At 41.4% G+C, this 17,091-nt stretch overlaps 1 protein-coding gene across 3 annotated transcripts in view; it reads right to left on the reverse strand.

Moving 5' to 3' along the window:
- The window catches only part of LOC128685799 (homeotic protein spalt-major-like), an 802,979-nt gene that overhangs the window by 614,577 nt on the left and 171,311 nt on the right, over positions 1–17,091 (reverse strand). For all 3 annotated transcript variants that reach the window (XM_070087889.1, XM_070087888.1, XM_070087890.1), the window contains exon 2: positions 3,485–3,858. In XM_070087889.1, coding sequence (XP_069943990.1) covers positions 3,485–3,701 — 217 coding nt within the window. In that variant the 5' untranslated portion in view covers positions 3,702–3,858. The remainder of the gene's footprint in view (positions 1–3,484; positions 3,859–17,091) is intronic.

Below are 17,091 nucleotides of genomic sequence, written 5' to 3' on the forward strand. Positions count from 1 at the left end.
CATTGGATTAGCAAAAATGCAGCTCTACACTGACAAACTAAGTACCCTTTACTTCTCCCAATCGACCTTATGGATAAATCACCGTTTACCTGAGGTTGAATTGGGCCAGCCTCCGGAAATAGCAGTGGTTTCCCTTTTTGCTGCTTCCCCATTTTCTTTGTATGCAGCCGAATTTTCCTGACTTATAAATGCAATGGGAATGATGGCAACACATCGCCATGGATACCGAGAGAAGAAGCAGCAGCCCTCGGCACACCACTGCTACTGCTCCTCAATAAACAGACGAAAACTTACGACATTCTATGAAAAACCAGTGGAAACAGATTATTAGACACCTAGAAGACCTGTGGCTCAAGGGGATAACGCCTACGGCTCACAACTGGAGGGGCTAGGGCTCGATCCCCGCATGAGTGGAACATCTGGGCAACTTTCCTTAAACCTGCTGCCTCTGATGACCTAGCAGTAAGTCGGTACCTGGGTGCTAGTTGACTGTTGTGGGTCACAGGGGCGGACTTTGATATAAACTGGGTTTCAGCTGTGTAAAAAAAAAAGAGACAGCCGTTTTTATTACATGAATTATTATTAAAATGATAATTATTGGGGCAAATTATTATTACAAGAATTATTATTACAGTAATATTTATTACGACAAATTATTATTACCTCATCAAGGTGAGGCTCTTCAGTAAAGGAATTAGAGCTGCTTTCCCGTTTTTTGGGATCAAAGATAATAATAATAATAATAATAATAATAATAATAATAATAATAATAATAATAATAATAATAATAATAATAATAATAATAATAATAATAATAATAAAAAAAAATAATAATAATAATAATAATAATAATAATAATAATAATAATAATAATAATAATAATAAAAATAACAACAATAATAATAATAATAATCTAACTGCTCTAGACTAGGGTGTACCTGTCGCCCACACTGGGGGCTACCTGTCGCCCACACTGGGGGCTACCTGTCGCCCACATTGGGGGCTACCTGTCGCCCACACTGGGGGCTACCTGTCGCCCACACTGGGGGCTACCTGTCGCCCACATTGGGGGATACCTGTCGCCCACCCTGGTATCTACCTGTCGCCTACCCTGGGGTCTACCTGTGGTCAAGCCTGGAGGTCTACTTTCTACTGCAGCTATGAGAGTTTTGACACCTGTCCGATAATGGCAGATGGGACAGGTGTGAGAGAGAGGAAGGGCCGGGAAGGCCTATGGGAGAAAACTGTTGTCCCCCCCCCTCGTCTGCCTACCTTTCTGCCTATCTTCATGTCTGCTCTTCCAATTCCTTTTCTGTCTACCATATGCCTAGTGCCTAGTTAGCAAAGATAAAACACCTAAAGGTTTTTTTTCGAGGCCGGATGCAAAATGACTTCTGGTTTAATAAAAAAACGGATGGAATGCGTTAGACTGCAACACAAGAACATGCTACGTTGGGTTTTCAAGTGAACTCGGATAGAATGATCCTCGCTTATACACAAGGACATGCTACGTTAGGTTTTCAAGTGAACTCGGATAGAATGATCCTCGCTTATACACAAGAACATGCTACGTTGGGTTTTCAAGTGAACTCGGATAGAATGATCCTCTCTTATACCCGAGTGCATGTATGGAACAGCAAAGAGTGACGGTGTTTTCCATCTCACAGAGAATGATTAAGAGAATGACTTGAAGAGTGTCTAAAAGAAGCATTAGAATGTCTATGAGAATCATTAAAATAATGACTAAAAGAATGACTTAAGAAAACGATTAAGAGAATAATTAAGAAAATGATTGAGAGAATGATTAATGACTAGAAAAACTACTACAATGTCTAAAAGAATGATTAAAAGACTGACTAAAATAATAATTAAAAGAATGACTTAAAATGATTAAAAGAATGACTAAGAGTAATACCAAAAAATGGTTAAGAGAATAACTACAAGAATTAAGAGAGAAATGAGTGTTTAAACGACGAAAATAAATAATACAACAATACATCACTAAAGGAATGGCTAAAATAACTAAAAGAGTGACTAAAAACTAAAGGAATGACTAAAAACTAAAGGAATGACTAAAACACTAAAAGAATGACTAAAATGATGACTAAAATAATGACTAAAACTAAAATAATGACTTAAAATAACTAAAAAAATGACTAAAATAATGACTTAAAATAACTAAAAGAATGATAAAAATAACTAATGAAATGATAGTAAGTAAAAGAATGATAAACTGAGAGAATGACTAAAAACTAAAATAATGACTAAAAATAACTAAAAGAATGAATAAAACACTGATTAAAATAACTAAAAGAATGACTAAAAATAACTAAAAGAATGACTAAAAATAACTAAAAGAATTACTAAAAATAACTAAAAGAATGACTTAAACTTAAAATAAAAAATGACTAAAAAATATCTAAAAATTGACTAAATAGCCAAATTTAAATAATAATAATAATAATAATAATAATAATAATAATAATAATAATAATAATAATAATAATAATAATAATAATAATAATAATAATAATAATATCTTTATTTCTACATGTACAAGGTATACAGACCATAGCTGACATCAATGACATACTACTATATAGAAAGCCACTTGTTACGCAGAGCATTTCGGGCAAATTAGGTCAGTTTTATCCCAGGATGCGACCCACACCAGTCGACTAACACCCAGGTACCCACTGTACCTATGGAGAACATAGACAACTGGAATAAGGAAAGATGCCCAATGTTTCCACCCTTGCCGGGAATTGAACCCAGACCCTCAGCGTGTGAAGCGAGAGCTTTTGTCACTAGGCCACGGACCAAAAATAAATAAAGGAATGACTGAAAAATAACTAAAAGAATGATCAAGAAATAATGAAAATACGTCTAAAAACTTTATATATATATATATATATATATATATATATATATATATATATATATATATATATATATATATATATATATATATATATATATATATATATATATATATATATATATATATATATATATATATATATATATATATATATATATATATGATATATATATGTGTGTGTGTGTGTATATGTGTGTGTGTGTGTGTGTGTGTGTGTGTGTGTGTGTGTGTGTGTATGTGTGTGTGTGTGTGTGTGTGTGTGTGTGTGTGCAGGGAAAGAGAGGGGGGAGGGAATGATAACAGGTGTAGGGGGTCAGGTAGGGCGTGGGGGGGAGTACGTTATTAACATACGGCCGTCACATACCTGTTTAGGAGTCGTGTGGGAGGTATTCCTCGGTATCACCTACCTGGGAGGTATCCCTCACCGGCACCTTCCTTGGAGGTATCCCTCATTAACACCTACCTGGGAAGTATCCTTCAGTAACACCCACCTGGAAGATATCCCTCACCAGCACCTACCGGAGAGGTATCCCTCACCGGCACCTTCCTTGGAGGTATCCCACATTAACACCTACCTGGGAGGTATCCATCAGTAACACCCACCTGGGAGATGATAGTAGTAGTGACGAGGGATACCATCGATGTCTTCCAGGAAGTCTTCGTCCTCCTCCAAGTCCTCGCCCTCTTCTACTTCCTCCTCCTCCTCCTCCTCGCCCTCCACCAGCTCCTCCTCCTCTTCCTCCTCCTCCTCCTCCTCCTCCTCCTCCTCCTCTTCCTCCTCTGGGAGGCGTGTAGGCTTTGCTTGCTTCCTTCGGGACATGTGTCTGACCTCCTGCCTCACGGCTGTGTTTCAGTGTCAGCATGGGCTGACACGGAGGTATGGGCGGCCCCTGTTGAGGCGCTGGAGTGTGGGCGGCCGGGGAGGGGCGGCTAGGGAGGGGTGGGGCGGCGAGAGAGGGGTGGGGCGGCGGGCCACCCTGCACAATAACAATGATTATCAAGATGATGGAAGATGACGGGTGGTGGGTGGTAGGGGCGGCGGGGCGGGTCTTAAAGAGGTGGAAGGCGGGGAGATGGGCGGCGGGAGCGGGCGAGGGGCGGGGCCTCTCTTCCGCCCACCACCACCACCCTCTCCCCACATCCCAATACCCCTCTAGGCTCACCTGAGCCACCCACTCACACCTGGCCGCCCCTCCACCACCACCCTCCCTCACACACACACACACACACACACACACACACACACACACACACACACACACACACACACACACACACACACACACACACGAACATAGCAGACAATGCAAAAAACCAGAGCTGCACCATAACAACACTGAAAGTAAAGAGAGAGTAAAATATCAAGTGATAACACTGAGAAAAGAAAAAGAAGAGAAACACAGAAAATGACAGAGAAGTATACAGTTAACTAAAGAGACTAATGAGGAAGATAAAATAACAATAATAATAATAATAATTATAATAATAATAATAATAATAATAATAATAATAATAATAATAATAATAATAATAATAATAATAATAATAATAATAATAATAATAATAATAATAATAATCTTTATTTCTACAAGTACATGTACAAGGTATACAGACCATAGCTGACATCAATGACATACTGTTACCTTGAGGTTACCTGGAGGTTATTCCGGGGATCAACGCCCCCGCGGCCCGGTCCACGACCCTGGTTATGCAGAGCATTGCGGCCAAATTAGGTCAGTTTTGTTCCCCAAGGATGCCACCCATACTAGTCGGCTAACACACAGGTACCTATTTTACAGATAGGTGAACATCCTAACGTTTCCAGCCGATAGTGGATCTCACGATGAAGTTGACAACGCAAGGTCTACAGCACTACAAGGATATCACATGAATACAGAGAGAAGTGTCTGAGGCACCATGCAAATCGCCTCCAGTGGTCTTTAACAAATGATTTTATGGCGGCTGAAATACCAGACAACTAAGCGATAGCAAAGGTGACAACTACAACGTTCAAGAAAGATGTCAGGCAGGAGGCATTGAATTGCAGTGACTCTAATGAGTGTCAAGTGAAACCTCACGTGAAATGTTATAATGAAGATGATTAATTACACATCTTGATGGTCTGAACCCATCGATTTCAGGCTGAGGGACTGATTACCTCAAATTTCTCTTCCTCATCTTCTGGACTGAAAAAGCCAATGAAAAAGTCGTCGTTTTATTACTAAACCATTTATTCAACATAAAAGTGGCATTCACGAAGGTAAAGACTCGTTCAAGAAATATTATACCTCCAGTCTTATATAGGACGCAAGCTTGAATACGCAGCGCCAGTGTACAGCCAGCAACCAGTACAGCACAAAAGTGAAGAAATAATCAAGACTCGTATTTGAGCTGAGGGAAATAAGATCAGAGATAATGCGAGAAATGGATCTTATCTCACTGGGAAATGCGGAAAAGCGGGAATAATAATGGAGTACAAAAACTGCCACAAATTACAATCTGAGGTGAGGCACAAGGGGATGTTAGGAAGTATTTTTTCAATGTAAGAGTGGTAAGTGGTCGCAACTAAGCCATGACACAGAGTGTACCTGGAGTATACCTGGAGGGTATTTTGAGGGGTCAACGCCCCTGAGGCTGGGCCATGACAAGGCTCAATCATATCAGTTGGTTTAAAGAGGCGAGACAAAGAGCTGCAGTTCAACTTGCCCTCTCTCACCGCCTACTCTCAAACTGTCACTCCACACACACACACACACACACACACACACACACACACACACACACACACACACACACACACACACACACACACACACACACACACAAAGAACCATAAATATTTTTGACGAAAAGTGGAAAAAAAAAATTATACATTATTAGTGTTTTCTCTACCGTTTCCTCCCCTGGATTTTTTGATCAATGTGACAGAAAAAATTGTAGGAATCACATTACATTTTATTGTATTACTCTGCATCACAATATTTTTCGATTTTCGCCTTATAGATTTTCGCCTTATAATCGGTGATACACACGTAACAACATGTACCTTATATGCCACCTTTATATCAACAATGTATCTCTGAAATCTTTTGTACCATATTATGTAATAAAATATTCCTATTGGTAAAAAAAAAAAATTATGAAAAGATGGGGTGGTAGGGTAAGTGGAATATTCAAACGGCTTCAGGAAGAAATCCAAATATTCTTCCTTGAAGCCTTTTTATCCACTTCTCCGAGGCTGTGGGTCCCACAATGTACACCAGAGGTGGACCCAATCCTATATATGTATAAATATATATATATATATATATATATATATATATATATATATATATATATATATATATATATATATATATATATATATATATATATATATATATATATATATATATATATATATATCTAGTTCTTGTTCTCGTTTATTTCCTCTTATTTCCATGGGGAAGTGGAACAGGATTCTTCCTTCGTAAGTCATGCGTGTTGTAAGAGGCGACTAAAATGCCGGGAGCAAGGGACTAGTAACCTCTTCTCCTGTATAAATTACTAAATTTAAAAAGAGAAACTTTAATTTTGGGCCACCCTGCCTTGGTGGGATACGGCCGGTTTGTTGAAAAAAAAAAAAAAAATATATATATATATATATATATATATATATATATATATATATATATATATATATATATATATATATATATATATATATATATATATATATATGATTGCTTAATAAAGTATGACTGGAAGCTCAGGGTAAAACAAGAAAGCAAGAAAACCAAAGCTGGTATGAGGATCAACAGAGACAACGGAGAATAAAAACTGGAATGAGACCAAAACAAAAAACCAAACAAGAACAAGCAGAAGGAGTATTTGGTTTTTTTTACTAACATACTTATAGTACTTTAAAAGAGAGAGAGAGAGAGAGAGAGAGAGAGAGAGAGAGAGAGAGAGAGAGAGAGAGAGAGAGAGAGAGAGAGAGATAGAGAGACAGACAGACAGACAGAGACAGAGAGAGAAATCAATGCCCAGTGTGAAAACTTTAAGGCTGTCAGTAAGGGTCACCTGTTTACCTGGCCACCCCCCCTCCCCCCTCCCCCCATGTTTACATGTTTACGGAGGGAGTAATACCGGGGGGGGCGGCGGGGGGATAGCGCCCCATTCTCACCCCCCCCACCACCAGTTTTTCCAGGATCGCGTCGTAAAGTTTTTAATTTGCAGATCGTAAATGTTTATCAAATAATTATAATCGATTTTAAATGCTCGTTATCCAATGTTTATTTAAATATTTGACAAACATCGTAAATGTTTATGTTTGTTTGTTTGTCTTTGCTCACGCATATTTCTCATTTGTTTTTTTCTTGTTTGAGAGTAAAAGATTTTATTTATTTAACGTCATTATAGACAAAAAATATTCAAAATAATAATTTAGAAAACAGAAAGAGAAAGGTAATTAATAATAATAATAATAATAATAATAATAATAATAATAATAATAATAATAATAATTAAAACAAAAATGATTAATGAAAAAATAATTAATATAGCAAAAATTAATAATAATAATAATAATAATAATAATAATAATAATAATAATAATAATAATAATAATAATAATAATAATAATAATAATTAATAACAAAAATTATTAATGAAAAAATAATTAATATAATAACAAAAATTAATAATAATAATAATAATAATAATAATAATAATAATAAAAATAATAATAATAATAATAATAATAATAATAATAATAATAATAATAATAATAATAATAATAATATCAGTCTGTATTTTAGTATATTATATACATAATCAGTAATTTTTAAACACTGTTGTTCACTTGTCGAAATTCCACTATTAGATTTTTGTTCAACGTTAGACGTTCATGAACTTTGTCACCATAACGTTGTCACCATAACGTTGTTACCATAACGTCGTCACCATAACGCCGTCACCATAACGTTGTTACCATAACGTCGTCACCATAACGCCGTCACCATAACGTTGTCAACATAACGTCGTCACCATTACGCCGTCACAATAACGCCATCACCATAACGTCACCACAACGCACATCTTTCAATACTTACCGGCGTTGGTTTAATGCTGACCTCCACCCCCCCCCTCCCCCATCTCTACCCCCACAGTAAATTACTCCTTCTTTCCTTTCCCCTCCTGTACTTCCCCTCCCCATCTCCCCCTCTCCCCGTTGCCCCCACCCATCCCCCCTCCCCAACACCCCCGTCGTGGACTACCAGTGTTGTCTTAACACTCAACACAACACACAGACTATTGGTTGAACGCTGCTGCCTCCTCTCCCCCTCCCCACACCCCCTTCCCCACACACCCCTCCCCACACCCCATTCCCACACCCAAAACACTCTTCTTATTCCCCCCTTCCCCCCCCCCTGCTGTCTATACACATCTGCCTCTTCATCCATACCCTCCCTTCTTATCCATACTCCCTCCCTCCTTATCCACACCCACTCTTTCCCCTCCCCTCTCTTCCCACTCCTTCCTTACACACTCTCGTGCACTCGCTCTTTTCTACTTCCTCTTTTCTTCTCTTTTCTCCTCTTCTCCTCCGTGTATTCATCGTTTATTATGGACATACCAAGGAATCGACTTATTCCCTGTAATAATAATAGTAGTAGTAGTAGTAGTAGTAGTAGTAGTAGTAGTAGTAGTAGTAGTAGTAATAATAATAATAATAATAATAATAATAATAATAATAATAATTATTATAACATTAAAGATTTGCTGTCATGCTACCTGTACACTACTGTCATGCTACCTGTACACTACTGTCATGCTACCTGTACATTACTGTCATGCTACCTGTACACTACTGTCATGCTACCTGTACACTACTGTCATGCTACCTGTACACTACTGTCATGCTACCTGTACATTACTGTCATGCTACCTGTACACTACTGTCATGCTACCTGTACACTACTGTCATGATACCTGTACATTACTGTCATGCTACCTGTACACTACTGTCATGCTACCTGTACACTACTGTCATGATACCTGTACACTACTGTCATGCTACCTGTACACTACTGTCATGCTACCTGTACACTACTGTCATGCTACCTGTACACTACTGTCATGCTACCTGTACACTACTGTCATGCTACCTGTACACTACTGTCATGCTACCTGTACATTACTGTCATGCTACCTGTACACTACTGTCATGCTACCTGTACACTACTGTCATGATACCTGTACATTACTGTCATGCTACCTGTACACTACTGTCATGCTACCTGTACACTACTGTCATGATACCTGTACACTACTGTCATGCTACCTGTACACTACTGTCATGCTACCTGTACACTACTGTCATGCTACCTGTACACTACTGTCATGCTACCTGTACACTACTGTCATGCTACCTGTACACTACTGTCATGCTACCTGTACATTACTGTCATGCTACCTGTACATTACTGTCATGCTACCTGTACACTACTGTCATGCTACCTGTACACTACTGTCATGCTACCTGTACATTACTGTCATGCTACCTGTACACTACTGTCATGCTACCTGTACACTACTGTCATGATACCTGTACATTACTGTCATGCTACCTGTACACTACTGTCATGCTACCTGTACACTACTGTCATGCTACCTGTACACTACTGTCATGCTACCTGTACACTACTGTCATGCTACCTGTACACTACTGTCATGCTACCTGTACACTACTGTCATGCTACCTGTACACTACTGTCATGCTACCTGTACACTACTGTCATGTTACCTGTACACTACTGTCATGCTACCTGTACACTACTGTCATGCTACCTGTACGCTACTGTCATGCTACTTGTACACTACTGTCATGCTACCTGTACACTACTGTCATGCTACCTGTACACTACTGTCATGCTACCTGTACACTACTGTCATGTTACCTGTACACTACTGTCATGCTACCTGTACACTACTGTCATGCTACCTGTACGCTACTGTCATGCTACTTGTACACTACTGTCATGCTACCTGTACACTACTGTCATGCTACCTGTACACTACTGTCATGCTACCTGTACACTACTGTCATGTTACCTGTACACTACTGTCATGCTACCTGTACACTACTGTCATGCTACCTGTACACTACTGTCATGCTACCTGTACACTACTGTCATGCTACCTGTACACTACTGTCATGTTACCTGTACACTACTGTCATGCTACCTGTACACTACTGTCATGCTACCTGTACACTACTGTCATGCTACCTGTACGCTACTGTCATGCTACTTGTACACTACTGTCATGCTACCTGTACGCTACTGTCATGCTACCTGTACACTACTGTCATGCTACCTGTACACTACTGTCATGTTACCTGTACACTACTGTCATGCTACTTGTACACTACTGTCATGCTACCTGTACACTACTGTCATGCTACCTGTACACTACTGTCATGCTACCTGTACACTACTGTCATGCTACCTGTACACTACTGTCATGCTACCTGTACACTACTGTCATGCTACCTGTACACTACTGTCATGCTACTTGTACACTACTGTCATGCTACTTGTACACTACTGTCATGCTACCTGTACACTACTGTCATGCTACCTGTACACTACTGTCATGCTACCTGTACACTACTGTCATGCTACCTGTACACTACTGTCATGTTACCTGTACACTACTGTCATGTTACCTGTACACTACTGTCATGTTACCTGTACACTACTGTCATGTTACCTGTACACTACTGTCATGCTACCTGTACACTACTGTCTTGCTACCTGTACACTACTGTCATGCTACCTGTACACTACTGTCATGCTACTTGTACACTACTGTCATGCTACTTGTACACTACTGTCATGCTACCTGTACACTACTGTCATACTACCTGTACACTACTGTCATGCTACTTGTACACTACTGTCATGCTACCTGTACACTACTGTCATGCTACCTGTACACTACTGTCATGCTACCTGTACACTACTGTCATGCTACCTGTACACTACTGTCATGCTACCTGTACACTACTGTCTTGCTACCTGTACATTACTGTCATGCTACATGTACACTACTGTCATGCTACCTGTACACTACTGTCATGCTACCTGTACATTACTGTCATGCTACCTGTACACTACTGTCATGCTACCTGTACGCTACTGTCATGCTACCTGTACGCTACTGTCATGCTACCTGTACGCTACTGTCATGCTACCTGCACACTACTGTCATGTTACCTGTACACTACTGTCATGCTACATGTACACTACTGTCATGTTACCTGTACACTACTGTCATGCTACCTGTACACTGCCGTCATGTTACCTGTACACTACTGTCATGCTACCTGTACGCTACTGTCATGCTACCTGTACGCTACTGTCATGCTACCTGTACGCTACTGTCATGCTACCTGTACGCTACTGTCATGCTACCTGTACACTACTGTCATGTTACCTGTACACTACTGTCATGCTACATGTACACTACTGTCATGTTACCTGTACACTACTGTCATGCTACCTGTACACTACTGTCATGTTACCTGTACACTACTGTCATGCTACATGTACACTACTGTCATGCTACCTGTACACTACTGTCATGCTACCTGTACACTACTGTCATGCTACCTGTACACTACTGTCATGCTACCTGTACACTACTGTCATGCTACCTGTACACTACTGTCATGCTACCTGTACACTACTGTCATGTTACCTGTACACTACTGTCATGCTACCTGTACACTACTGTCATGCTACCTGTACGCTACTGTCATGCTACTTGTACACTACTGTCATGCTACCTGTACACTACTGTCATGCTACCTGTACACTACTGTCATGCTACCTGTACACTACTGTCATGTTACCTGTACACTACTGTCATGCTACCTGTACACTACTGTCATGCTACCTGTACGCTACTGTCATGCTACTTGTACACTACTGTCATGCTACCTGTACACTACTGTCATGCTACCTGTACACTACTGTCATGCTACCTGTACACTACTGTCATGTTACCTGTACACTACTGTCATGCTACCTGTACACTACTGTCATGCTACCTGTACACTACTGTCATGCTACCTGTACACTACTGTCATGCTACCTGTACACTACTGTCATGCTACCTGTACACTACTGTCATGTTACCTGTACACTACTGTCATGCTACCTGTACACTACTGTCATGCTACCTGTACACTACTGTCATGCTACCTGTACGCTACTGTCATGCTACCTGTACACTACTGTCATGCTACCTGTACACTACTGTCATGCTACCTGTACACTACTGTCATGCTACCTGTACACTACTGTCTACTGTCATGCTACCTGTACACTACTGTCATGCTACCTGTACACTACTGTCATGCTACCTGTACACTACTGTCATGCTACCTGTACACTACTGTCATGCTACCTGTACACTACTGTCATGCTACCTGTACACTACTGTCATGCTACCTGTACACTACTGTCATGCTACCTGTACACTACTGTCATGCTACTTGTACACTACTGTCATGCTACTTGTACACTACTGTCATGCTACCTGTACACTACTGTCATGCTACCTGTACACTACTGTCATGCTACCTGTACACTACTGTCATGCTACCTGTACACTACTGTCATGTTACCTGTACACTACTGTCATGTTACCTGTACACTACTGTCATGTTACCTGTACACTACTGTCATGTTACCTGTACACTACTGTCATGCTACCTGTACACTACTGTCTTGCTACCTGTACACTACTGTCATGCTACCTGTACACTACTGTCATGCTACTTGTACACAACTGTCATGCTACTTGTACACTACTGTCATGCTACCTGTACAATACTGTCATACTACCTGTACACTACTGTCATGCTACTTGTACACTACTGTCATGCTACCTGTACACTACTGTCATGCTACCTGTACACTACTGTCATGCTACCTGTACACTACTGTCATGCTACCTGTACACTACTGTCATGCTACCTGTACACTACTGTCTTGCTACCTGTACATTACTGTCATGCTACATGTACACTACTGTCATGCTACCTGTACACTACTGTCATGCTACCTGTACATTACTGTCATGCTACCTGTACACTACTGTCATGCTACCTGTACGCTACTGTCATGCTACCTGTACGCTACTGTCATGCTACCTGTACGCTACTGTCATGCTACCTGCACACTACTGTCATGTTACCTGTACACTACTGTCATGCTACATGTACACTACTGTCATGTTACCTGTACACTACTGTCATGCTACCTGTACACTGCCGTCATGTTACCTGTACACTACTGTCATGCTACCTGTACGCTACTGTCATGCTACCTGTACGCTACTGTCATGCTACCTGTACGCTACTGTCATGCTACCTGTACGCTACTGTCATGCTACCTGTACACTACTGTCATGTTACCTGTACACTACTGTCATGCTACATGTACACTACTGTCATGTTACCTGTACACTACTGTCATGCTACCTGTACACTACTGTCATGTTACCTGTACACTACTGTCATGCTACATGTACACTACTGTCATGCTACCTGTACACTACTGTCATGTTACCTGTACACTACTGTCATGCTACATGTACACTACTGTCATGCTACCTGTACACTACTGTCATGCTACCTGTACACTACTGTCATGTTACCTGTACACTACTGTCATGTTACCTGTACACTACTGTCATGCTACCTGTACACTACACTACCTGTACACTACTGTCATGCTACATGTACACTACTGTCATGCTACCTGTACGCTACTGTCATGTTACCTGTACACTACTGTCATGCTACATGTACACTACTGTCATGCTACCTGTACGCTACTGTCATGTTACCTGTACACTACTGTCATGCTACCTGTACACTACTGTCATGCTACCTGTACACTACTGTCATGCTACCTGTGCACTACTGTCATGCTACCTGTACACTACTGTCATGCTACCTGTACGTTACTGTCTTGCTACCTGTACATTACTGTCATGCTACCTGTACGTTACTGTCTTGCTACCTGTACACTACTGTCATGCTACCTGTACGTTACTGTCTTGCTACCTGTACACTACTGTCATGCTACCTGTACGTTACTGTCTTGCTACCTGTACACTACTGTCATGCTACCTGTACACTACTGTCATGTTACCTGTACAATACTGTCATGCTACATGTACACTACTGTCATGCTACCTGTACACTACTGTCATGCTACCTGTACACTACTGCCATGCTACCTGTACACTACTGTCATGTTACCTGTACACTACTGTCATGCTACATGTACACTACTGTCATGCTACCTGTACACTACTGTCATGCTACCTGTACACTACTGTCATGTTACCTGTACACTACTGTCATGCTACCTGTACACTACTGTCATGCTACCTGTACGCTACTGTCATGCTACCTGTACACTACTCTCTTGCTACCTGTACACTACTGTCATGCTACCTGTACGCTACTGTCATGCTACCTGTACACTACTGTCATGCTACCTGTACACTACTGTCATGCTACCTGTACGCTACTGCCTTGCTACCTGTACACTACTGTCATGCTACCTGTACACTACTGTCATGCTACCTGTACACTACTGTCATGCTACCTGTACACTACTGTCATTCTACCTGTACACTACTGTCATGCTACATGTACACTACTGTCATGCTACCTGTACACTACTGTCATGCTACCTGTACACTACTGTCATGCTACATGTACACTACTGTCTTGCTACCTGTACACTACTGTCATGCTACCTGTACGTTACTGTCTTGCTACCTGTACATTACTGTCATGCTACCTGTACGTTACTGTCTTGCTACCTGTACATTACTGTCATGCTACCTGTACGTTACTGTCTTGCTACCTGTACACTACTGTCATGCTACCTGTACGTTACTGTCTTGCTACCTGTACACTACTGTCATGCTACCTGTACATTACTGTCATGCTACCTGTACACTACTGTCATGCTACCTGTACACTACTGTCATGCTACCTGTACACTACTGTCATGCTACCTGTACACTACTGTCATGTTACCTGTACACTACTGTCTTGCTACCTGTACACTGCTAGCCTGGCACTGCAATACTATGGTAAGGAGCACCTAGTCTCTATCCTGTTGAGGACAGTGCCACAACAGAGTAGATTACAATGCCACAAAAGGGTACAGAACAGTGTCACAACAGAGTGGAGGACAGTGTCACAACAGAGTAGAGGACAGTGTCTCAACAGAGTGGAGGACAGTATCACAACAGAGTGGAGGACAGTGTCACAGCAGAGTGGAGGACAGTGCCACAACAGAGTGGAGGACAGTGTCACAACAGAGTGGAGGACAGTGTCACAACAGAGTAGAGAACAGTGTCACAACAGAGTGGAGGACAGTATCACAACAGAGTAGAGGACAGTGTCACAACAGAGTGGAGAACAGTGTCACAACAGAGTAGAGGACAGTGTCACAACAGAGTGGAGAACAGTGTCACAACAGAGTAGAGGACAGTGTCACAACAGAGTGGAGGACAGTATCACAACAGTGTAGAGGACAGTGTCACAACAGAGTGGAGGACAGTGTCACAACAGAGTGGAGAACAGTGTCACAACAGAGTAGAGGACAGTATCACAACAGAGTACCTGGAGTTTACCTGGAGAGAGTTCCGGGGGTCAACGCCCCCGCGGCCCGGTCTGTGACCAGGCCTCCTGGTGGATCAGAGCCTGATCAACCAGGCTGTTGCTGCTGGCTGCACGCAAACCAACGTACGAGCCACAGTCCGGCTGATCAGGAACTGACTTTAGGTGCTTGTCCAGTGCCAGCTTGAAGACTGCCAGGGGTCTGTTGGTAATCCCCCTTATGTGTACTGGGAGGCAGTTGAACAGTCTCGGGCCCCTGACACTTATTGTATGGTCTCTTAACGTGCTAGTGACACCCCTGCTTTTCATTGGGGGGATCGTGAATCGTCTGCCAAGTCTTTTGCTTTCGTAGTGAGTGATTTTCGTGTGCAAGTTCGGTACTAGTCCCTCTAGGATTTTCCAGGTGTATATAATCATGTATCTCTCCCTCCTGCGTTCCAGGGAATACAGGTTTAGGAACCTCAAGCGCTCCCAGTAATTGAGGTGTTTTATCTCCGTTATGCGCGCCGTGAAAGTTCTCTGTACATTTTCTAGGTCGGCAATTTCACCTGCCTTGAAAGGTGCTGTTAGTGTGCAGCAATATTCCAGCCTAGATAGAACAAGTGACCTGAAGAGTGTCATCATGGGCTTGGCCTCCCTAGTTTTGAAGGTTCTCATTATCCATCCTGTCATTTTTCTAGCAGATGCGATTGATACAATGTTATGGTCCTTGAAGGTGAGATCCTCCAACATGATCACTCCCAGGTCTTTGACGTTGGTGTTTCGCTCTATTTTGTGGCCAGAATTTGTTTTGTACTCTGATGAAGATTTAATTTCCTCATGTTTACCATATCTGAGTAATTGAAATTTCTCATCGTTGAACTTCATATTGTTTTCTGCAGCCCACTGAAAGATTTGGTTGATGTCCGCCTGGAGCCTTGCAGTGTCTGCAATGGAAGACACTGTCATGCAGATTCGGGTGTCATCTACAAAGGAAGACACGGTGCTGTGGCTGACATCCTTGTCTATGTCGGATATGAGGATGAAGAACAAGATGGGAGAGAGTACTGTGCCTTGTGGAACAGAGCTTTTCACCGTAGCTGCCTCGGACTTTACTCTGTTGACGACTACTCTCTGTGTTCTGTTAGTGAGGAAATTATAGATCCATCGACCGACTTTTCCTGTTATTCCTTTAGCACACATTTTGTGCGCTATTACGCCATGGTCACACTTGTAGAGGACAGTGTCACAACAGAGTGGAGGACAGTGTCACAACTGAGTGGAGGACAGTGTCACAACAGAGTAGAGAACAGTGTCAGCAGAGTAAAGGACAGTATCACAACAGAGTAGAGGACAGTGTCACAACAGAGTGGAGGAGATTGTCACAACAGAGTGGAGGACAGTGTCAAAACAGAGTAGAGAACAGTGTCACAACAGAGTGGAGGACAGTGTCACAACAGAGTGGAGGACAGTGTCACAACAGAGTAGAGGACAGTGTCACGACATAGCAGAGGACAGTGTCACAACAGAG

The sequence above is a fragment of the Cherax quadricarinatus genome, chromosome 23, assembly GCF_038502225.1.
Source record: "Cherax quadricarinatus isolate ZL_2023a chromosome 23, ASM3850222v1, whole genome shotgun sequence".
In the NCBI taxonomy this organism is placed as follows: Eukaryota; Metazoa; Arthropoda; class Malacostraca; order Decapoda; family Parastacidae; genus Cherax; species Cherax quadricarinatus.